At 43.0% G+C, this 24,080-nt stretch overlaps 1 protein-coding gene across 2 annotated transcripts in view; it reads left to right on the top strand.

Moving 5' to 3' along the window:
* The window catches only part of INPP4B (inositol polyphosphate-4-phosphatase type II B), a 514,133-nt gene that overhangs the window by 425,167 nt on the left and 64,886 nt on the right, over positions 1-24,080 (top strand). For both annotated transcript variants that reach the window (XM_038755090.1, XM_038755091.1), the window contains 2 exons: positions 5,209-5,386; positions 23,354-23,526. In XM_038755090.1, the coding sequence (XP_038611018.1) occupies positions 5,209-5,386; positions 23,354-23,526 (351 nt within the window). The remainder of the gene's footprint in view (positions 1-5,208; positions 5,387-23,353; positions 23,527-24,080) is intronic.

Genomic DNA, 24,080 nt, shown 5'->3' with positions numbered 1-24,080 from the left:
GTAATAGCAAAGCATTTTGGAGGAAATGTGGAGGAAAAAATATTTAGATACCCACAAAGCCAGTCTGTGGGACCTATATTCCCACCTCCTCTTGCCAGATGCTACCACCGTCTTAGACCCTACCTCTGAGGTGAACAAGTTTTGTCTTGCATAATGAGAATGCAAACTGATATTCAGAAGAGATTTTGTTCTTCATTTCCTACTGGCTAGAAAACATTCTGTGTATCACAATGCAGTACACGGGCTCTTCCCAGGGGAGAAGTAAGTCAAGTGTTTGGAATTTTCCAAAGGCGCATTAACTCATTCAGGCCAAGTCTCCTCTATACACACCCTTAGGTAGGAAGGTCTATAGTTCCACATCTTACTTAGGGACTCCAAAATTTTGGAAAGTTCTAGAGACAAATCACAACGAGAGTGGTAACCCTGATTCAAGAGTTGGACAGCAGGATTCTAGGATAGGCCAATGAAAGGGGGATGATTTTGTCTGGAAACGAGTAGAGCTGTGGAGATGAGAGAGGAAGGCTCCACTGTTGAGATTCTTGCCTGCAGTTCTCAGTCGCAACTGAGGAATGGGGTCACAGTTTTCTGTCAGGAATAAGTCAATCACTGAAGTCTAAGTCTTCCCCCAAATCAGAGTTAACTGATATACCACAGATTAAATGGAACTCTGGGGCTTTCATCAGCCCGTGACTTCCGTACCACCCAGCAGCTCCCCATCTTCCTTTCCACCCATTACAGCACAGCAACTAGGTCCACTGCACACCCACAGAGGCTCGGGTGTTGGAATACTTCTCCTCCACTTGTCTGCTAAGTGGCCATGGGCAAGTCACTCCTCAGTGCCTCAGTTACCTCATCTGTAAAATGGGGATTGGGACTGTGAGCCCCACATGGGACAGGGACTGTGTCCAAACTGATATGCTTGTATCCACCCCTGTGCTGAGTACAGTGCCTGGCACATAGTAAATGCTTAACAAATACCACAATTATTTTCATAATTATTATCATTTTTAATAGGAGGGGGAGAGAAACAGTGGGTGTTGTGGACTGGCTGAAGGCTGGAGCCTCAGTTTTGTGCTGAGAGGTTGTAAGCCGTACGACAGGTTCCTGAGGAAGGCTCTGAAAAGATCTTAAGGGATTCAGACACTAGTGACGTTCTCCCCCCAGCCCTTTTGTTTATTTATAGGTCAATTCATATCCTTCTTGGTGTTGTCATGGTAGGAAAGAGCCCTGGGTAATAGCCCTAGAATGGAAAGCTAAAAAAAACTCAACAGTATACCACCCCTTTGCAGATAAAGAGCCTGAAAATTTTCCAAAACAACGTATTCGGTGAAACAGATCACCCTTCTCCCTCCTTAGTGATTTACCTAGTGGGATTTTGCTTATTACCACCTGTGATGCCCTTTCTAGTAATAATAATAATAATAATAATAATGGTATTAGCTAAGTGCTTACTATGTGCCCAACACTGTTCTAAGCACTGGAACACTGTTATAAGTGATAAAGCCCTACTGTCTTGGAAGGCTGAGGTATCAGTTGTCTGGGAGCAGGGTAATGAACTATGTGATGTCACAGGTCACCTTCCAGGCCAAACAACCATAGGCCTTTTAGCCTGTGTATGTTTATAGCAAATGCAGTGTGAAGGGAATAAATTGCTTCTCAGTTTCCCAGTGCCAACCTTTCTACCCCAATTTTCACTGGGTTGGCCTGGATCAGAATCTTCTTTTCCCTGGTTTCTTCAGGATGACTGCAAACCACAGTAGGTCTCCCGGACCAGCATGGACCAATTCCGGATCTAGGATGAGGCCAGGGGCCAGAGAAGTCCCGGAAGTGTGTGGAGGGGTAGGGTGCTGTGGGATGCTGGCCAGTGTGTTGGCCTATGGAAACCAGCTCCCAAATCACATACTGGGACCTGCCACCACAAATTCCTCAACAAGTTGGCTAGTGAGTAAGCTCCTTGGGCTAGTCTCTCCCCATTGGTCTGCCTCACCTCCTCCCGGAAAATTCCTGGAGGAAAGAAATCTCATGATACCTTCTTCCTAATTCCAGTCTGGAGGCTTTAAAGCCAATATCACAGGATTGAAATGGATCTTCTAATGCTGTGAAGAAAGTCCTGGTAGGGATTCTCCCATGCCCCTATGTCACTCAGACCAGCTCTAACCACTGGGTGGAAGGAGAAGCTGCCCTGAATTCTAGCTGGGGCCTTCCATGATTGAGATGAGGGCAAGGGAGGTTGATGGAAACATCTTCTCTGGCTTTTGCTATCTCCTCATCTCCCCACTGCCACCATCATAGTGGCTCCTACTGACCTAAAACTAGTCCCAGCGGGTCCAGGAAATGGAAGCCACACCTGGAGCCCGGGTGTATGTGCACCACCGGGAGGAAGGGCAAGAAGGGGCCCAGTGGATAGAGCATGGACCTGGGTTTTAATTCTGGCTCCACCGCTTGTCTGCTGTGTGACCTTGGGCAACTCAGTTCACTTCTCTGTGTCTCAGTTACCTCATCTGTGTAATGGGGATTACAACTGTGAATCCCATGTGGGACAAGGACTGTGTCCAACCTGATTAGCTTGTATCTACCTCAGTGCTTAGTACAGTGCCTGATACATAGTAAGCGCTTAACAAACACCATTAAAAAAAAAGTAGGAGGGGACAGACAAACAGTTTGAGGATTCATTGATTTTCTCTGCATAAGTCCACCAGAGACATCACCAGGCATATGACTACTTGGCTTTTGGGTACTGCTTCTGACCTGCCTTTGAATGTTCAGTGTATTGAATATTCAAGTGTGGCCTAGTGGAAAAAGCACAGGCCTGGAAGACAGTAGTCCTGGGTTCTAAACATAGCTCTGCCACATGTCGGCTGTGTGACCTTGGGCAAGTCATTTAACTTCTCTGTGCCTCAGTTATCTCATCTGTACAATGGGAATTGAAACTGTGAGCCCCGTGTGGGACAGGGACCATGTCTGACTTGATTAGCTTGAATCTACTCCAGTGCTTAGAACAGGGTTTGGCACATAGTAAGTGCTTAACAAATACCGCAATTATCATTATTATTATTATTAAATAATAATACTATGTGCCAAGCAATGTACTAAGCCCTGGGTATTGGGTTGGGCACCATCTCTGTCCCATAGGGGCTCTCAGTCTAAGTAGGAGAGAGTAGGATTTAATCCCCATTTATCGATGAGGAAACTGAGCCCTAGAAACTTTTAGTGACTTGCCCAAGATCACACAGCAGGTATGTAGCAGAGCTGGGAATAGAGTACAGGTCCTCTTGCTCCCAGGACCATGCTGTTTCCACTTGGCCACGGTCCTTCTCAGTTCATGAATTGTTCGTGAATGTCTCAAAAACAGGCATAAACATAGAGAAGCAGTATGGCTTAGTGGAAAGAGCACAGGCTTGGGAGTCAGAAGTTGAGTTATAATCCCAGCTCCACCACTTGTGTCAGCTGTGTGACTTTGGGCAAGTCACTAAAGTTCTCTGTGCCTCAGTTACCTCATCTGTGAAATGGGGATTAAGACTGTGAGCCCCACATGGGACAACCTGATAACCTTGTATCTATCCCAACACTTAGAACAAGTACTTGGAACATAATAAACACTTAACAAATACTATTATTAGTAGTAGTAATAATAATAAGCACTGCATAAACCCCCAAAGATGGAAATTTTTACTCATCTGACGTTTTAGTGAGCCTGCCCTCTTCTAAAAGTATTTTTTCTAACATTTTCTGATTAAACCTTTATCATCTGGCTGTTGGTTTTGGATTTACAGACCTGTGCTACTGTAACATTCAGACCAATTTGGCTTCCATAATATCACTTGTATTGTGCATGGATTAGCACATTTGGAAAGTGAGAAACCAGATCAGCAATGGGGAATTCCGAATTGTCTCTGTAAATTCTATTGTGATCATTTTCGTCTGATCTTGTCAACAACAATCACTTCTTCCTTCCTCTCTTTGTTCTCCAGAGAGGAGGGGAAAAAAAGATGTTTGAAAACCATTTGATCAAAACAGAACACCCTGGGTTCTACTGTCAAAGTTCAGTGAACAGTTCTAAAAAATTGAATGAGTTCATCTGCAAAATGAAGACCAAAAACCGCTTTCCACAATCCTAGTTTTATTTTTCCTTTTTCCGGTTCCGAATTAATCTCTCATCTTCACAATTTGGAGAATTTGTTGGTGATGGCCGTTAAGGCACGTGCCAGCTGAGATGGCACTGAGGATGTGCCATGTAGTGGTGTTAAACTTGAGCTCCTTGCTTAATCCCTCTGTGTTTTTATTTGAAACTAGTGGTTCCCTGTGTTCTCCTTGCTCAGGGTCTGTTTCGCAGGGCACAGCTCCTTTCCGCAAGTGACTTCTGTTTGATGGTGGATAGAGTAATGGGCTGTGTGCATCACTGACATGTTGCTCTGCCAGGAACAGTAGTTCCTTGAATTCCTATGGGTTGAAAGATAGCCTGAATCTGAAAGATGTTTCTGGTTATCTGCAGTTGTTACATTAAACCCTAGTGAGAATCCAAGCTTGATACAGGGAAGAGAATATGGGGAAGAATTGGTCTGGATCCTGTTAGGTGAATAACATATTTTGGGAGCAAAGCTAGGCATTTTGGGTCATTCATTTCTTCTTCTCGACCACTAAGATGCTGCTTTTTCTGAATTAATATTTTATCACACTAAACAGAACCCTGGGTTCTTGAGAGAGCACTTCCCAATGTGCATAATTTGCCTTTCTTTATGTGTACTTCACCGCTGTACGCATCTGGCAGGATCTGGCCCATTGGGAAACTGTAAGATATTATATGGTTCTCTCTGGTATTTTCTTTCTCATTATTGATTATGGTAAGGTAAATAAAAAGTACTCACCTTAGTGACTTGATTTATGGACCTGATTTTCTCTTTTGAAAACACAAAAGCGGCCTGATGCCTCATCACTGTGTATCAGGAAAGTAATACATCATCAAATTACATAGCAATTGACAAACTGATTTAGGAAAAAATAACCTAGAACAGACATTTCTTCGCTTCATAGACTGTCCGCATAAATAAACAAGTCCACGCAAATTCTTTCCCCCTGCATTGTAGTAGTGGGGTTTTTTGTGGTGGTTTTTTTAATAGTTCTAATAAAATAGATTCACCTCTCCTGTCCTGTAAATTAGATTCTCTCTCCTGTCAAAATCATATGCAGTGATGCTGATGCTCTTTCCAGGATAGGGTGTGGGCCAACGTTGCACAAAGCTTAAACTGCATTATTGCGATGGTGGACAGACTACTGGAAAAAGACAGCAGGAGCAGCAACAGCAGCAGCAGCAAAAGCAACAGTAGCAACACTCAAGAAGGTGAAAAAGACCCTCCACTCTCAGATCCTATCGCAGCTCCCACAAGTGGTAAGGAACCGTTTTTTCCCCATCATTGACTGAGTAAATAAAATGAAAAAGTCATGATAAAATGAGATAGAAAAAGGAGTCAATAGTATCTTTGATGAAAGTGCTGATAGCAGGCTTTTGCACAGCTCTGGCCTTGGACGATGGAAGGCCATTTATCAAATTGCATCTTAGCTGTGCTCGCAGAACTGCTTGCAGTGCTCATTTTTCTGTGTGCCTCATAAAAACCTTCTTGAAAGAAGAGCAGTGTTTTTCTTTAAAGTATCTGACAGACTATAATCCACATTAGACATCCTCTCAAAATAATATTAGCATGAAAAAGAATATGCATTAGCCCATAGCAACCTGAGAGGAAACTGTTTCAAGCTGGTTCAAATTGGCTCTTGCACGGGGGACAGAATTAAAGGAATGCTTTTCTAGTAGTTGTGCAAAATAGTTGTGACTAAGTCCACAGAACTTCATGAAGAATAGTTTTTTGGGGGTACATGGGTACAGGCCCTCACGCCTGGAAATGTTACATGTAAGATCAAAAGGTGGCAAAGTGGCAGACAGGTGGCAAAAGGTGGCAGACATCTCCATCTGGATGTCTGCTCGCCATCTAAAACTCAATATGTCCAAGACTGAACTCCATATCTTCCCTCCCCAAACCCTGCCCTCTCCCTGACTTTCCCATCACTGCTGATGGCACTACCATCCTTCCCATCAAACAAGCCTGCAACCTTGGTGTCATCCTCGACTCCGCTCTCTCGTTCACCCTTCACATCCAATCCGTCACCAAAACCTGCCGGTCTCATCTCCACAACATCGCCAAGATCCACCCTTTCCTCTCCATCCAAACTACCACCCTGCTGGTTCAATCTCTCATCCTATCCTGACTGGATTACTTTATCAGCCTCCTCTCTGATCTCCCATCCTCCTGTCTCTCCCCACTTCAATCTATACTTCATGCTGCTGCCTGGATCATCTTTGTGCAGAAACGTTCTGGGCAGGTTACTCCCCTCCTCAAAAATCTCCAGTGGCTACCAATCAACCTACGCATCAGGCAAAAACTCCTCACTCTCAGCTTCAAGGCTGTCCATCACCTCGCCCCCTCCTACCTCACCTCCCTTCTTTCCTTCTACAGCCCAGCCCGCACCCTCCGCTCCTCTGCTGCTAACCTCCTCACTGGGCCTCGTTCTCTCCTGTCCCGCCGTCAAACCCTGGCCACATCCTCCCCCTGGCTTGGAATGCCCTCCCTCCGCACATCCGCCAAGCTAGCTCTCTTCCTCCCTTCAAAGCCCTACTGAGAGCTCACCTCCTCCAGGAGGCCTTCCCAGACTGAGCCTCCTCTTTCCTCTCCCCCTCCTCCCCCTCCCCATCCCCCCTGCCTTACCTCCTTCCCCTCCCCACAGCACCTGTATATATGTTTGTACATATTTATTACTCTATTTTACTTGTACATGTTTACTATTCTATTTTATTTTGTTAATATGTTTTGTTGTCTGTCTCCCCCTTCTAGACTGTGAGTCCGCTGTTGGGTAGGGACCGTCTCTATATGTTGCCAACTTGTAATTCCCAAGCGCTTAGTACAGTGCTCTGTACACAGTAAGCGCTCAATAAATATGATTGAATGAATGAATGAATGAAAGTGGTAGAATATTCCACATAGGGGAAACTTTCATATAGCTAATTATCAAATAGACAAATTTTCAGAATCAATGAAAGCAGACTCTGGGCTCTCAACTGTACTGGACACTGTAGTTGCCCCACAGCTCTCATACTGTCCAGAGGGAGTGAGGGAGGGAGGGCTAAAAGTGACCACACATGGACTAAGTCCAGGGCTGCAAGGTGGCCAAGAAAGCTTGGGTCCATTTCTAAGTCAGCAGGGGATCCAGGGAAAACCAGTCACAAATCAGACCTAAGGATCCGCTCATTCCTCTCTAGCCCCAGAGTTCAAAATACAAAGAAAATGCCCCAGGCTATTTTTCACACATTTCTTGCCTGAGTCTCTGGCTGCAGGAGGTTAGGGGAAGTCTGGATCTTTTGGGAGCCTGGACTAATCCCCAGGGAACCTCACAGAGCTCCATCACAAATCAGAAGTGAGTCCTGGATATCCCATGTTTCTAAGTAATTTGAAAAACAGGCTGTCCAAGAGAAGTCAGTAAGTCATTTGTATTTATTGAGTGCTTTCTATGTGCAGAGCACTGTACTAAGTGCTTGAGAGAGTACAATTCATTCATTCATTCAATCATATTTATTGAGTGCTTACTGTGTGCAGAGCACTGTACTAAGTGCTTGGGAAGTACAAGTCGGCAACATATAGAGACGGTCCCTTCCCAACAATGGACTCACAGTCTAGAAGGGGGAGACAGGCAACAAAACGAAACATGTAGACAGATGTCAAAACCGTTAGAGCAAATAGAATTATAGCTATATGCACATCATTAACAAAATAAATATAGTAAATATGTACAAATAAAATAGAGTAATAAATCTGTACAAATGTATACAAGTGCTGTGGAGAGGGAAAGGAGGTAGGGCTGCAGGGGGATGGGGGGGAGGAGGAGAGGAAAAAGGGGGCTCAGTCTGGGAAGGCCTCCTGGAGGAGGTGAGCTCTCAGTAGAGCATTGGAGAGAGGAAGAGAGCTAGCTTGGTGGATGTGTGGAGGGAGGGCATTCCAGGCCAGGGGGAGGATGTGAGCCAGGGGCCGACGGCAGGACAGGTGAGAACGAGACACGGTGAGGAGGTTAGTGGCAGAGGAGCGGATATAGCAGATACATTACCTGCCTACAATGAGCTTGCAGTGTAGAGGTGGGGCTTGGTCCTATTTTTTGGAGTCACCAGACTTTGCTGAATATGGATGAGGAGGATAATGAGGATGACTAGACAGACATTTCATTTTGATATAGTGGGCCTGTAGGGTGCTCTTTACCCTGGAAGCAGTTAACAAATTCTGTACTCACTGCCAGTGTCCCTGCTCAACCGTCCAATGGGACTGAATGTGCAGTAGGGGAGAAGCCACCATTTGTCTCTCATCAGTTGTAATTCTAATTTTTAGGGTGCTTTTGAAATATATATGAATGCAAGTAAATAAGAATTGTTTTCCCAGTTTGCATTCCTCATTTTGGCGATTTGATTCTATTGGGAGTTTTGTAATTTTACTACCAATTTAAACAATGTTTGAAAAATGACACTCGTTTACTCTCTAGTTCTAGGCTACATCAAATCAAAGTAGAAATTTGCCTAACCCTACCTAAACCTCTACATTTAATTTCATATCCTTACGTTATACCAAAAATTGTTCTGGTTCATGTAACAAAAAGCAAACCACTTGAGAAATGCCCTCAAATTAGAAAATTTCCTTTTATTTCTTTCTCCCAACAACTGTTTGTCATTATAGGGATACTAAATGCTTGTTCGCTAAGCCAAGGGATCTCCTTTCTGATCTCCCATCCCCCTGTCTCTCCCTGCTTCAGTCTATACTTCACTCTGCTGCCAGGATTATCTTTCTACAGAAACGCTCTGGGCATGTCACTCCCCTCCTCGAAATTCTCCAGTGATTGCCTATCAACCTTCGCATGAAGCAAAAACTCCTCACTATTGGCTTCAAAGCTCTCCATCACCGTGACCCCTCCTACCTAACCTCCCTTCTCTCCTTCTATAGCCCAGCCCACACCCTCCGCTCCTCTGCCACTAAACTCCTCACTGTACCTCATTCTCGCCCATCCCGCTGTCGACCCTCGGCCCACATCCCACCTCTGGCCTGGAATGCCCTCCCTCCACACATCTGCCAAACTAGCTCTCTTCCTCCCTTCAAATCCCTACTGAGAGCTCACCTCCTCCAACAGGCCTTCCCAGACTGAGCCTCCCTTTTTCCTCTCCTCCTCCTCCCCTCCCTCTGCCCTATCTCCTTCCCCTCCCTGCAACACTTGTGTATATTTGTACATATTTATTGCTCTATTTAATTAATGATGTGTATATAATTCTATTTTGTTGGTATTGACATCTGTCTACTTGTTCTGTTTTGCTGTCTGTCTCCCCCTTCTATACTGTGAGCCTGTTGTTGGGAGGGACTCTATGTGTTGCCGAATTGTACTTTCCAAGCACTTAGTACAGTGCTCTGCACACAGTAAGCACTCAATAAATACGATTGAATGAATGAATGAATGTTCCCCTCTAGAGTTATGTTTTTGATTGATCAGACTCAGGAAAATGACATTCCATTTCTTGCTTAGTTTGTTAAATTAGTTCTTAAGATAAAAGAGGCCATGCGTAGAGAAATATGGCTTTCTTATTGCTCCTGGAACAAAAATAAAATGATGTTTCTGCTAATTTTGCTGTGTTGTACTCTCCCAGGAGTGTAGTACTGTGCTCTGCACATAGTAAGCACTCAATGAATACCACTGATTGAGACCCAGAGTGGGGAGGCATACCTGAATCCTGAGCAGGTCCAGGCTCCTCTAGTGGCACGCTTTTTTCTTCATCTCTCCAAGTAGAGCAGCTGAATGCCCTAGGATGGAAGCCCAGTGGTGGGTAGGCCAAGTGAACCATGCCCAGGGACTGTGAGTAGGGCAGGCCATGTCTGGTTGGCCGGGGAGATGAAGGGGAACACAGCCGCCTACTTGCCAGCCCTAGAGGTGAAAGAAAAGGACTGGAAAGTAAGGTCTCGGCATCTTTTCGATGACTAACTTGGCCTGTAGTCCACACCTGGATGGGTTCTTCCAGTCCGAACTTTGGAGATGTTTCCTGAGAAGCAGCAGTTGCTGGAGACTGTTGTTGCCATGAGATGCAAAGAGCACAGGAAGCAGGTGCCACTGGTGGCAGGGTGACCCCCTTGGGCATGACCTCAGGCTGAACCATTAGCTGCCTCAGCCTCTTGGGTTACACTGGAGCAATGTAACAGCGGGCCCCCTCACCTCCTTCCCCAAAAATGTTGGCTGCTTCTCTCCCTACTACCCTCACCTGTGTGCTCCCTGAGCCTTCACCCTCCCATTCTCTCATCTTTCTGCATAAGTATGGGCCACTCTGCTTAACAACTGGATGCCAAGATTGTTCCTGACAACAGGCCAGGGAGGGATGAGAGTTCTGCCTCATGAGAAGAAGTGACTAGGGGGAGAACATGCTACATCTGGGTGCTCTTAAGGGACAGTTTTGGTGGGGGCTTCAACAGTGGCAGCAATTTGTGCGGCTAGGGGCCACATTGCTGGTATCTAGGGAGTCCCACCCCCCAAAGCTCCTTTAAGAAACATCAGGTTGATTTAATCAATCAATTAATGGTATTTATTAAGTGCTTACTATGTGCGGAACACTGTACTAAGGCGCTTGGGAGAGTACAGTTCAGCAGAATTAGCAGATACATTCCCTGCCCATAACAAGCTTACAGTCTATATCCATGATTGCACCCCAAGCTACTTCCAAGAATCTTGAAGTCATATATTTGACTGCTATATTCCCGTCCTTCCTCCTTTCTCTCTCTTCTCTTTTTCTTTCTCTCTATTTCTTCCCCCTTCCTCTCTCCCATCCTCTGTCTCTGTCACTCTATCCCTCTCCCTTCTGTCTCTCTCACTGTCTCCCTTCCTCTCTCTCACTCTTTCCCTTCCTCTCTCGCTCTCCCTCTCTCCCCTCTTTCTCTCACGTCAAATATGTAGTCTTTCATACTCAGCAAGAGATAATTACAGAGAAGCTTTGCTTACTTATTACAGAAAATATGATTCAGGGAAACAGGAAGCAATAGCACATTTTTGTGTTTTGAGCTAGTAACAAGGATCCATATGGTAATGCTTCAGTTTCAGATGCAAGGCAAAGCATATGATTATTTGCAGCAGCATCACAATGTGGCAACTTGTTCACCTTCCTTTTTGAACACTTTTTTCTGCTGTGTTCTAGCTCCATGAAGAATAGCATAAAGGAGCAAGAGAAGGTGGTAGATTTAGAGCTAAACCTACTGAAATGAATGGCTAAGCACAGACCATTCATGGAGCAGGGTTGTGGGAAGACATTTAGAGGTACATTTCCAACCCTGCCTTCCCAGACCAATGATCCTATTGGATTCCCAAGGTGGCCCAAATGGCACTACTGAGCAATAAACGCCCCTCTAGACCATAAACTCAGCGTGGGCAGGGAATGTATATGCTAATTTCTCTTATATTGTCCTCCCCCATGAGCTCAGAGTGTGCTCTGCACATAGTAAGCACTCAGTAAACACCACTGATTGACAGAAGACAGGCTGCAACATCTGCTATTTGCTTTTTGTGGTTGATGCGCAGACCATCTTCTCCAGAGAAAGTGCTCACGGTTCAGCAGAGAACGGTGGTTTGAGCTGCTCTGCTTAAGAAGCTTTACCTGTTCACTGACAAATATGGTGGAGGTCACCCTCTTGATCATGTTGAAGAGGTCTTTCAGAGGGTCAGCAGCCTTCAGTTCAGGAAATGGGCAGCATCAATCATCATGCAGCCATGCAGTATCTGCCCCAAATAGGTTTAAGTTACAAATCTTCCCAACCATTCTTGTACCTACTCAGAGACAGCTCTGTTGACCTGCAATGTATCTTGGACCCTAGTATAGAAATAATGTTTATATTTTGGTTTCTCAAATATTCAACACTTGGCTTCTTTTCCTCCTGGTATTCATTCTCTAAGTCCTCCTTTTACTCCGAGGGGAAAAAAAAAACTAGTCAAGAGGGCTGTGGTTTTTCTTTTCTTTTCAAGGGGAGGGTATTTCTTAAAATGCCTATCCTTTACTGTATTTCTTATTAAAAGAATCTCTCTGAATCCATCATCTCCTGACACCTCCTCCATACCAAAATTGTGATATAATCATTTTCTTGATAACTGACAGTGGTTCCGTAACTACTGGGTGGCAGTCATTCCATGATTAGACTTGAAGCAGGTTAGAGAGGCGAGGAGATTCTCTCTGCACATTTCATCAATAATAACACCTTGATACTGAAAATTACTGTTGATTTGATATTGCTTTTTGATTTAATAATCTCAGGTTCAGTTATTAGTAATAATATTGACAGTAATAATTGTGGTATTTGTTAAGCATGTACTATGTGCCAAGCACTGTGCTAGGTGCTGGGGTAGACACAAGATAATCAGGTGCCACGTGGGACTTACAGTCTAAGTATGAAGGAGAACAGGTGTTGAGTCCCTGTTTTGCAGATGTGGGATCTGAGGCCCAGAGAAGTTAAATGACTTTTCCAAGGCCACATAGCAGGTAAGCATCAGAGGCAGAATTTGAACCCAGGTCCTCTAACTCCCAGGCCTGTGCTCTTTCCAATAGACCACAGTTCTTCTCTAATGATGCTTTTAGCGACATGTGGAAGTCTTTCTTTTAGACTGTAAGGTTGTTATAGTTAGAGAAAAAGTGTCTACTAATTCTGCTGTATTGTCAACATAGCAGAGTGAATAGAACCTGGGAGTCAGAAGGACCTGGGTTCTAATCCTGGCTCTGCCACTTGTCTGCTGGGTGATCTTGGGCAAGTCACTCAACTTCCTTGGACCTCACTTACCTCATCTGTAAAATAGGGATTAAGACTGTGAACACTTTGCGGGACAGGGACAGTGTCCAAACTAATTAACTTGTATCTACCCAAGCACTTAGTACAGTTCCTGGCAATAGTAAGGGCTTAACAAATACTACAATTATTATTGTTATTATCACTTTTACAAGCATTTAATACCGTGCCCTAAACATAGTAAGCACTCAATCAATACCACTGATTGATTGAGGCTGTCTCTTTCTAAACTTTTTTTTGTTACACAGGAGCCTATAGTGGAAGTTCCCAATTCTTCAGTTTTATCACTGTCAATAGGGCACTCACTACCCTGACACTAGGATATTATTTGGTAATATAAGTAAGTAGAGGCCAGAGAACAGGCTTGATCATTTCAACATCACTCAGTCTCCCCAACACCAGCCAGATCCAACTTCAGAGCCGTCCCGACTCTTGGGAATGGACTTGGGTCCGGCCACTCCGACTGACTTCTCTCGAGGCTGGGCAACCAGCCAGCCAGTCAACGAAGATGTTTCGCAGGGGTATTGGCTGGTTAAGATCATCAGATTAACACCAGTGCTTTTCCCTGGGGAAGAAGGGATTTTTTCATTTGGATCCAAATTTGAACAGTTTAAACAAAGTTTACTGGGCAGAAGAAAAGGCTGCCTTTGTTCTAATGATTTTGCCTGGTAAGATAAGGTGCTCATTGGGCAGGGAATGTGCCTATCAAGTGTTATACTGTACTCTCCCAAGTGCTTAATACAGTGCTGTGCGCCCAGTAAGCGCTCAATAAATAGGACTGATTGACTGCAGGAGAGCACCAAAGCTCAGTAGGTTCTCTTTGATTGTTCACTTGGGAAGTGGGTCGGAGGTGCCTGGGTTTATTATTTCTGCAAGGCAGCGTGCTTTTTCCCTTCTTTGGCTGAAAGCATTTCTCCCCTCAAAGTTGCCTATGTATAGAAGGTCAGGTGGGATATTGCAATGACCAGGTGAGAGAAGAAGAGAGGAGAAAGGCTGAGTGTGGGAGATGATTACAACCTGGAAATTAATTGTATGTACTCCATCTTCATTTGTTTAGCCACCAATGATGTGATGGTTTCCAATTAGCCTCGCTTGTAAAGTCCCAACCATTTTACATGTTTCAGTGACCTCCTGCAGTACTGAATTCCTCACAGTGTCATCCAAGTTTCAATGATAATGGCCCTTTCAGGGATTCAGATTTATTATTGTTTCATTTCAGAAAAGTATCTCCTCTCCAGTCATTGTTTATCTTGGTTTGGGGAACAAGGTCTGGTGAAGCAGTGTGGCCTAGTAGATAGAGCTGAGCCTGGGAGTCAGCGGGATCGGATTTCCAGTCTTGACTATGCCACTTTTCTGTTGTGTCATCTTGGGCAAGTCACTTTACTTCTCTGTTTCCTCATCTGTAAAATGGAGATTAAGACTGTGAGCCCCATGTGGGATAGGGACAGTTTCCAACCCGATTATCTTATATCTAACCCAGCGCTTAGAACAGTACCTGGCTCATAGTAAGTGCTTAACAAATACTATTCTTCTTCTTCTTATTATTATTCCCAGTATACCCTTCCTGATTTTGAAAGCTTCATTCAAGTCTTTTCAAATTTCCATTTCAAATTCATCAAGCCCCTCATGTCTAGTAATATTTTTATGGACAGTCTTCTTGAGGATTAAGATTAGATATTTTGATGCAGTGGCAAACTCTCTCCATCAAGCCATTTCCAATTAAATAAAAGGAGGTGCAGGCTCGTAGGTCCCAAACAGAAGTGTATGTATCATTCTGTCACTAATATTTATTGGGCCCCTGCTATGTGCACTGGAGAAAGGTACAAGGATAACATTTCAAACATGGTTCCTAACCCTTGGGGGGGCTCACTATTTAACTGTAAGTGGGAGAGGGGAAGATTTGGTCATAGCACATAAGATAAGGAAAGATTTAAATGATAAAAACAGCAACGTAAAATAAGAAAACAAGGATAGCAGCATGTGTTATGTTGCTAAACATTCATTGATTCGGTCTCCTTTTAGTTATAAGCTCCTGTAGGATTTTGCAGTCCTATCTCCTCTAAATGATCAATTTCCTTAGTTATAAGCTCCTGTAGGATTTTGCAGTCCTATCTCCTCTAAATGATCAATTTCCTATACTATCCATGCTGCACCTAGAAATTCAGTGAAAATGATGGCACAAGTAAGTCCGTAGCATAGACTTAACATCAATTCCAAGAATCTTTGAAATTTTGATATCAGAAATTTTCATGTCTGGTTTTTTTTTTTAAAAAAAACGAATCCATTAATTTCAGGGTCTCCCCTTTGAAACCCCAAGTAGCTGGATTTGATTGAATATACTCTATTTGTAGAATTTTGCAATTATCACTAATGTTTAATGATTCATTCTCTCCCTCCCTAGGATGTTAGAGGATTGAATAAACAGCTACCATGCTGACCCAAGTATTTATCGTTTCCCACCTTGATTGCTGCATTAGCATCCTCGCTGACCTCCCTGCCTCCTGGCCCTCCCCACTCCAGACCATACTTTACTCTGCTCCCTGGATCATTTTTCTGAAAAGCAGTTCAGTCAGAAACTCCTTACCATCATTCATTCAATTGTATTTATTGAGCGCTTACTGGGTGCAGAGCACTGTACTACACGCTTGGAAAATAGTTTCCAGGCACTCAATCATCATTCTCCCTTCTGCCTTACCTCTCTGATCTAAAACAACCCAGTCCTCCCACTTTGCTCCTTTAACCCTAACATTTCTCTGTAGCTCAGTCTAATTTACCCTGGCACCGCCACTTTGAGACTGTGAGCCCCACATGGGACAGGGACTGTGTCCAATCCAATTTGCTTGTACACTCCAGCGCTTAGTACGGTGCCCGGCACTTAGTAAGTGCTTAACAAAAGCTATTATTATTATTACTTTGTCCCTGGAACTCCTTCCCCCTTTGTATCCACCTCTCTCTTCATAGTCCATCACTCTCCCCACCTTCTAAACCCTCTCAAAAATCACACTTCCTCCAAGAGGCCCGCATTTCCCCTATTTGCCCTTCCCTCTGTGCACCTTTTAAGCACACTGATACTCATCCAAGCCCCATGACACTTATGTACATTTGTTATGCTTCACTATTTCCCCTTCTGTATTTTTTCTTTTATTGTCTGTCTCACCCAATGAACCAGAATATCCCTGTGGTCAAGGATCATGTTGTTTTGTTTTCTTTTGTTTTTTTAAGTGGTATTTGTTAAACACTTACTATGTGGCAGACATTGTACCAAGTCCTGGGGTAGATACACAATAATCAGGTTGGGCATAGTCCATGTTCCAAGTGGAGCTCACAGTTTTAATCCCCATTTTACAGATGAGGTCACTGAGGCACAAAAGAAGTGAAGTGACTTGCCAAAGGTCACACCGCAGACAAGTGTTGGAGTCAGGATTAGAACCCAGGTCCTTTGGACTCCCAGGTTCGTGCTCTATCCACTGGGCCACCCTGCTTCTCTACCAGCCTTACCAACTCATATCTACAACTCTGTTGCATTGTACTTTTCCAAGTGCTTAGTACATTGCTCTGCATGCAGTAAGCAATCAAATGGCATTGATTGATTAGATCAGGAGTCAGGAAATTTTGAGTTATATTCCATTCTTGATCACTGGCTGAGTAGACATTGATATTTTTCAGGCACATCAGTGGAGTTACTTCAGATTATCTCACCATCAAATATAATGTTTCCTTCAAATACAAAAATGGCTATAGATGCATAGCCGGCTCTTCCCTTCCTCCCCCAGGAGCACTTATGTACATATCTTTAAAAATACATTGCTTCCCCTGACCTGTAATTTCTTTATTAGTGTCTGTCTTCCCTGCTAGTTTGTAAGCTTCTTGAGAGCATCATCCACCAATTCTGCTTTGCTCTACTAAGCACTTAGTAGAGTGTTCTATGAAGAGTAAATATTCAATAAGAAGTTTTGATTGATTCATCTATGTGTGTTTAGTTTTTTTCAGGATGCTTTGGAACAAGTAATCCAACTTTAGTACCTTATTGTCCACTCCTGAAAAATCAGGGAACTCCAAACCTCAGCAATCCTAAACTGGATTCATCCAGCCCAGTCATCTGTGTCCCAAGGTTGCTTGGAGAAACAGTGGGATGACTGTTCTCTTCAAAATCCCACTTCTCACTTTTCCCCCCTACTAACCCGCAGAAGGAAAAGCATTGATCAAGTATGCTGAGGTGTTATGGAGCTAATGATAGAACCCATTAGTAATGCATCTTGAGCATTTCAATAGGACAGTTCTCTGAAATTGAGAAGGAGTTATGGAGAGAAATCATTTTGCTGTCCTTTAGTTGATGTTTAACTCTTATTTTCCGACAAGGAACATGAGACCCCAAAGACCTAGGAGACTTTCATGCTCTGAGCAGGAAATAGACTGTGTTTTAGAGGTGGGGAGGGACTGCCAATCTCCCATTCACTATCCCTTTTGGTAAGCTCTACCAGACTCCATTGCAGGAGCCAGTAAATGACTGACTGACTGGGCAACAGAGGTTCAGCTCAGCTGGATTCCAGGAAATTTTACCAAAGCCTGGGAAAAATCCAGCTAAGTCAGAAGCATTTTATATTTTCTCCATAAAGCCTCTGTGTATTGGACTCAGGGTATAAGACTTTTAGGAAGATTTTCAGACAACCACTACATCAGCTCTTCATATTTTTGTCATGTAAAAGGGCTTAGGTCTAGAAATAGAGCTTTCTCTGCAAGCATACCCCCATCATAGTCCATCAGTAGCCTTCCAGTTTCTTATTTCCTAATAGTAAGTGGGAGATGATGTTAAAATCATTGAAGTGGATTTGCAAATATAACAATCTATGCAGCAGAATAGCTCAGACTTTGTCTTTAGCCTTAGCTACTCATCTATGAGGTCATTTTACCCAGAGAACAAATTGGGTTTTGGGTGCATGGTGAAATGAAGTGTACAGAGAAGCAGAGGTGAAGGGGATAAAGCAAAGGAGTCCAGGCTGACACCCTCTGGGGCCAATTGCTCAAATACATTTAAGAAGAAACTAAAAATCAACGTCTTTTGCTATTCCTGTGTGAGTGGGCTGAAATGTTTATTGGAGCAAAAAGGTCGTTTGTGAGTAAACTTCACCTTTTCTTTTGGCCTGTCATTCCCAGTTGTGTTTATTCCTGAGTCTGGGATCAACATTGAATGAATAATATAGCAAGGGAGCCATGTTGTGGTCAGTCTTGATGCCAAATACTTTCTACGTATACTGCAACCTATAATGGGTGATTTATTTTTCAGTAAAACCTGCTCGTATTGACTTTCCCCACAAGAGGGTTTTCTACCAAATTTTCAGTCCCTTAAGCCTGTAATTTTCCCATTGGGGATTAATGTTTTCTCCTTGCAGTCATTTAATGTTTTACTTAAATGGGTTTTTACAGAGGATTTGGAGGAGATTTTAATTGTGGGGGGGGGGGGGGGGGGTATGTTCTTATTTTCGAGAATGGAGACAAGGCTTTCAGATCTCAAAAACCGATTCAAACTCGGCCGGCCACAGTGAGTTTTAAACTTCCTCAGGTCTCGATTTCGTTCCAGTGAGTTTCCAGTCATAAGCCTCCAGGTCAGTGATGTGTGCCCCTCTGGAAATGTCTGGCTCAGAGCTCAAGGAGTCGGTGGACACAGAGACTTTTGTACAGAAGAGGTGTTTTTTAAGAGGGAGTTGAGGCCCAGTTGGGCAGTATGAGGAAATCAAAAGGTCGACTTTTCCAAGTTATGAACCTGGTGCGGGACGTAAAATTATTTAGCATCTTTTACAAGAGGAGAAAAGTATTGTTCCTCTTCCCTACTAGTTAACAGGTTTCTAAAGTGGGAGAAATATTTTAATTTTGCGACTGCGGGATTGATGAAGGACAATGGACCCAACAGCCTGATGGACTAGCGCCACCTACTGGGCATCCCTTTTAAAACACTTGGATCTGAGAAGAAACCTCTCCCTGCAAAGAAACAGTCGGTGCCCCTCTTACCAAATTTCCCAAATATAATCACTTTGTGCTCTTCATTGCCCTCTAATGCTGCCATCCTTTGAGGTGGTTAAAAGAATTGTTATATTTCCACATGACAAAATATTTGCTTAAACTGCACATGACAGGGAATGCAGGTAGGAAAGTAATGTGACCAAAGAAAGAAAAAAATGAGAGGGAGACATAAACGATTTTTAAGGGAGGATAGGTATGAATGATTGTATTCTGAACTTTATCTCATTTTAATTTACATAACTGCAAGTAATGTGAAAATTACCAGTTAGCCATTGCTTTTACTTGTACATAGCTATTCTATTTATTTTAATTTGTTAGTATGTTTGGTTTTGTTCTCTGTCTCCCCCTTTTAGACTGTGAGCCCACTTTTGGGTAGGGACTGTCTCTATATGTTGCCAACTTGTACTTCCCAAGTGCTTAGTACAGTGCTCTGCACACAGTAAGCACTCAATAAATACAATTGATGGATTGATTGATTTTAAATATCCAACCATTATATACATTTCAGAGACTTCCTGTCATACTGAATCCTCCCCAAATGTCTATCCATACTTAAGTGGTTATTCCCAGGCTGGTGGTTCAGATTATTTTCTATCTTTGAATTTCACTCAATTTTTCCCATCCCCACCACAGTTCTTTTTCTGACATTATGTGACAGGATCTCTTGAGTTTTCACTGTACCCTTCATTATTTTGAATGTGTCTGCTGAGTCTCTTCTGCATTAAATTTGGCACGTCCTTCACATCTTATATATTTTTTGATGGGCTGATTCGTTTAAGCTAAAAATGAGATCTTCTGTAAACAAAGATGCCTGGCTGCTGAGGCTTCTCATTGGCCTGAAATCCCACAAAGTCCTTTGTCCGCATCTGAACCTATTGCACCTCTAGTCTTGTGTTGGTGCATTGATGAAATTTGACATTGTTTGATAATGATGAAAATTGACATCCCAAACATGTGACATGATATGGGTACAAACTCTACATCTTCAGTGTTGAAGATAATTTAGAAGACATAGCTCTATTTAGAACTGATTATTACAAATTTCAGAATACAAAGTAGTCATCTATGTACTATCCACAAAGATTAGTTAGCAGGGAAATAATATCAAGAGTTTAACGTGGAGGAGGTCAAGCTGGCAAAACCAGAGATTATTTACATTTAAGTGATCCCCAACCTGGTATGTTTGTCTAAAGGGAAAGATTTAGAGGTCATGTTGAACAGCAGCCAGAGGGCAAGACCCCAGTTAGAACTGGGCACTGCATTGGCATATTGGAATAGTGAGTGAGGGGCAGAAAACAATAGAAAATAATTCTATTCATGTGATGGGAAACAGATTTGATAGACTATCTGCTGAGACCAGTAATCAAAGAACAGAGAAGCTCCTCGGTCCCTCCACTTATAAAACACCAAAGAAATACCACGGGCTTTCCAAGGTATTTACCAACTTCACCATTGCCTCCATCTTCGAGAAGACAAGCAAGAAAGTTAACTGGGGAGATTATTGTGAAGTCTCTTGAAATAACTTTATATTTTTCCTGGTGTACCATTTCCCTCAATTAATAATAATAATAATGATAATGGCATTTATTAAGCACTTACTATGTGCAAAGCTCTGTTCTAAGCTCTGGGGAGGTTACAGGATGATCAGGTTGTCCCACGAGGGGCTCACAGTCTTCATCCCCATTTTACAGATGTGGTAACTGAGGCCTAGAGAAGTTATGTGACTTGCCCAAAGTCACGGAGCTGACAATTGGCGTAGCTGGGATTTGATCCCATGACCTCTGACTTCAAAGACCATGCTCTTTCCACTGAGCCACGCTGCTTCTCAATTGCTGGCAAAATCCTAGCTAGGGTCCGGCTGAATAGGTTACTGAAGAACATCATTAAGAATTGCAGTGTGACTTTTGACCCAAGACACCGGGCATTGCAGTTGGCAAATGCAACAAAAGAGACGAGGATCTAGGGTCCACCCCAAAGGTTATCACCTAGTAGCTGGTAGGTCTCTACCTGAGCCTGCCTTCAGTAGAGCCCTGTATAGAGCTTTTAGGTTCTTCTGTCTGGGTTAGGCTATTGAAGTTCTCTCCTTAGTTTAGCCCTTCGGTTAAGGCCTAATCACCTATTGCCTGTTCAGACTTCTCAGAGATTCTCCTATTTCTCCTGCTGCTTTCATTAACCTCCATTTCAGGAACAGCCTACTTCACGTACTGTATCCCTGGACCTCCATGAGCCTGGTCATGTCCAGTCTGTTCATATTCTAGATAACTGTCTGGACTGGCCCTATTTTTCATTCCTGCCACCAAAGCCTATGAATGCCTCACCACTCTGCCTCCTGTTAACCAGCAAGAGGACAAGGGAAATGTATTTGAGATGGGGGACAGGGCTGGCTCCCAAAGAAATAAATCATAGTGGAGAGTGGTGGAGACAATCAAGAAAAAGGCAATGAAGACTCTTGACATATTTATAGAACAGGATGTTCTAGAGTTTATGCAGCATTTCATACTGTCAGAGTACCTGGCCTGTGCCAGCTACGAAACAAGGTTGTCTGCCCTGCAAAATTAATCCAATTCCTCATTCTTCTCTGGAATTAAATGGTCAGAATGGTGGAGATTTTGTTTGATCCTTTCCCCTCACCGATACTATATTTATTAGGTGCTTCCTTTGTGCCAGAGTATTGTGCTAAACGTTGAGGTAGATATAGAAAATCAGTGTGGGCAAAGTCTGTCTTAAGGCTCCCGTCTTGAACTTTTAGAAAGCTGTGATTGAAATGCTATAAGGGATATGATAGCTGGTGTTAGAATAAATGTCTTATCATCTGGAAAATTTCTGACAATCTAAGAGCATCATCAAAAGTCCTTGAATCAGCCCAAACGTCTGTAAGTTGTTAACTGCACTCTAGAAGCATGCCCAGAAAGAGACATTATGAACCATTTTGAGAGTCAGAAAAGGCCTGTGGGTTGACGAGCTTGAAGAAGTTCAAATGTTATATACTGCTCCACACCAAAGAATCTCTATACACAACCAAGGACCTACAATGGCACTATAGGGATGAATGTTGTCATGGAACTTTGCTACCAAAACGACACACTGATGACAGGCAAAAAAGTAGAGAAGCAAACTGAGAAGGCCAGCACGTCCTTTAGTGGGCAGGCGGAGTGTGGTACAAAATAGCAGCTAGCTACATACCAAATTGAAAATCTTCTAATTGAAATTTTGTCATTTTAGTGCTGTAAAATTGGGGTTTATCACACACCCTCTGGCTCTATAGGACCATTTAATTTCCTGAGCCATTCCATGGACATTACCCATTTACCAAACTTGGCATCAAATGACAAGGTAAGGTCACAAAAACAGCTTTGTCCTGTTTCACCACAGGTCTGTTGGCATCCTAGCTATGGTTATTGCATCAAACTTTTGAGTGGGACATTGACGAGAATGGGTAAACACTGATTATCCAGTCAGCTGGTAATCTAAAGACAGGGGTCATAAGAAGGAGAGAAACAAAAAAATGCTTTCCATATACAACAGTGGCAGATCTCAGACCTGCGTGCTTGTAGGCAGCTGGGAAGTTGCAGCGGCAGAGAGATCAGCTTGGCAAGAGGCAATCAGGAAAAGGGGGAATCATTCAGTGCAGAAGCTTAGAGAAAGTCTTGGAAGCATGAGACCGGATTGATAATGGCTCTAGGCTCTATAGGTGGCATATGTGATACCCATGGTAAGTGACTTAACATTTCATGACATGGTGTGGGAGAAGCTACTGAAGTACATTGATATTTTCAATCACCATCAGACCCAAGTTTAAAATTTCACCATCTGTGGAAACCTATCAAGCCTATAGAACAGCTATAAGCACTTGCATACAAATATTTTTGTAAAATATATATATATAGAGAGAGAGAGAGATAGAGAGAGAGAGAGAGAGTTTGTGTGTGATGTAGAGGGTTGTACAGTCAGTTTTCCCAGAATGCTCGGGTTATGTTCTGTAGGAATCTTAAAGAAAAACTCAAGATTCATCACTACACATTTGTGGATAACTGTTTATTCCAACACTGTATTGTGCTATATAACAATAATAATAATAATAAAATGAGCCCGTTGTTGGGTAGGGACTGTCTCTGTATGTTGCCGACTTGTACTTCCCAAGCACTTAGTACAGTGCTCTGCATACAGTAAGCGCTCAATAAATATGACTGAATGAATGAATAGTAGAAATATTTGTTAATTCCACAACAAGTTCTTATTTTGTGCCAAGCCATGGGCTGGGATTAGTAATAAGACAATCACAGGGGTTCAGCAAACAAATGTGTGTTATCTGGAAAACTGCCTGCATTTATTAAGTGATGTTTAGCTCAAAATTTAGCACAAAATCCTCCCCCATGAAAAGCTGACAGCACTGTTTATCTTCAGTCTTTCTGTTTTTTCCTGATCTCCATTTGGGTGTTTTGTGTGTTTTCCAGAGAACTGGTATGAACAGCTGTATCCTCTCATCGTTACCCTGAAGGAATGTATGGCGGAAGTAGTGAATCGGGCAAAGCAGTCTATGACCTTTGTGCTACTTCAGGAACTCGCATGCAGCTTGCCACAGTGTTTGATGCTCACACTCAGAAGAGATGTCGTCTTTAGTCAAGCAGTAGGTGCTTTTTGCTTACCTTTATATTATTGTATATTCACTATTCAATATTCACTATTATACCACTGTTTGATGGGTAAGATTATTTTATGTCTTTTTCCTGTTAAGTGTTAGGATTAAACAAAACTGGAGTATACATCTGTTGTTTCTTTAGTAGGAGATCTGGTGCTTTCCTTTGTTGTTTATTTGTTTTAATGGAATTTGCTAAGTGCTTACTATGTGCTGGGGTAGATACAGGCTAATCAGGTTGGACATAGTCCATATTCCACAAAGGGGTCACAGTATTAATCCCTGCTTGACAGATGAGGTAACCGAGGCCCAGAGAAGTTAAGTGACTTGCCCAAGATCACACAGCAGACAGGTGGCAGAGTCGGAATTAGACCCTGGGTCCTTCTGATTCCCAGGACCATGCTCTGTCCATTAGGCCATGCTGCAGGTGTTGATCCCCTGAATGAATCCCCTAAAGATCAGATTAAAGATCACAGGTGATTCATGAGATGGGTGTATGTAGAGGGGAAATACTTGCTTCTTCCTACAAAGAGAGGAGCCCAAAT

The sequence above is a fragment of the Tachyglossus aculeatus genome, chromosome 12 (assembly GCF_015852505.1).
Source record: "Tachyglossus aculeatus isolate mTacAcu1 chromosome 12, mTacAcu1.pri, whole genome shotgun sequence".
Lineage (NCBI taxonomy): Eukaryota > Metazoa > Chordata > Mammalia > Monotremata > Tachyglossidae > Tachyglossus > Tachyglossus aculeatus.
The sequence above is the reverse complement of the archived record's forward strand: the minus strand, read 5'-3'. Positions and strand labels throughout refer to the sequence as shown.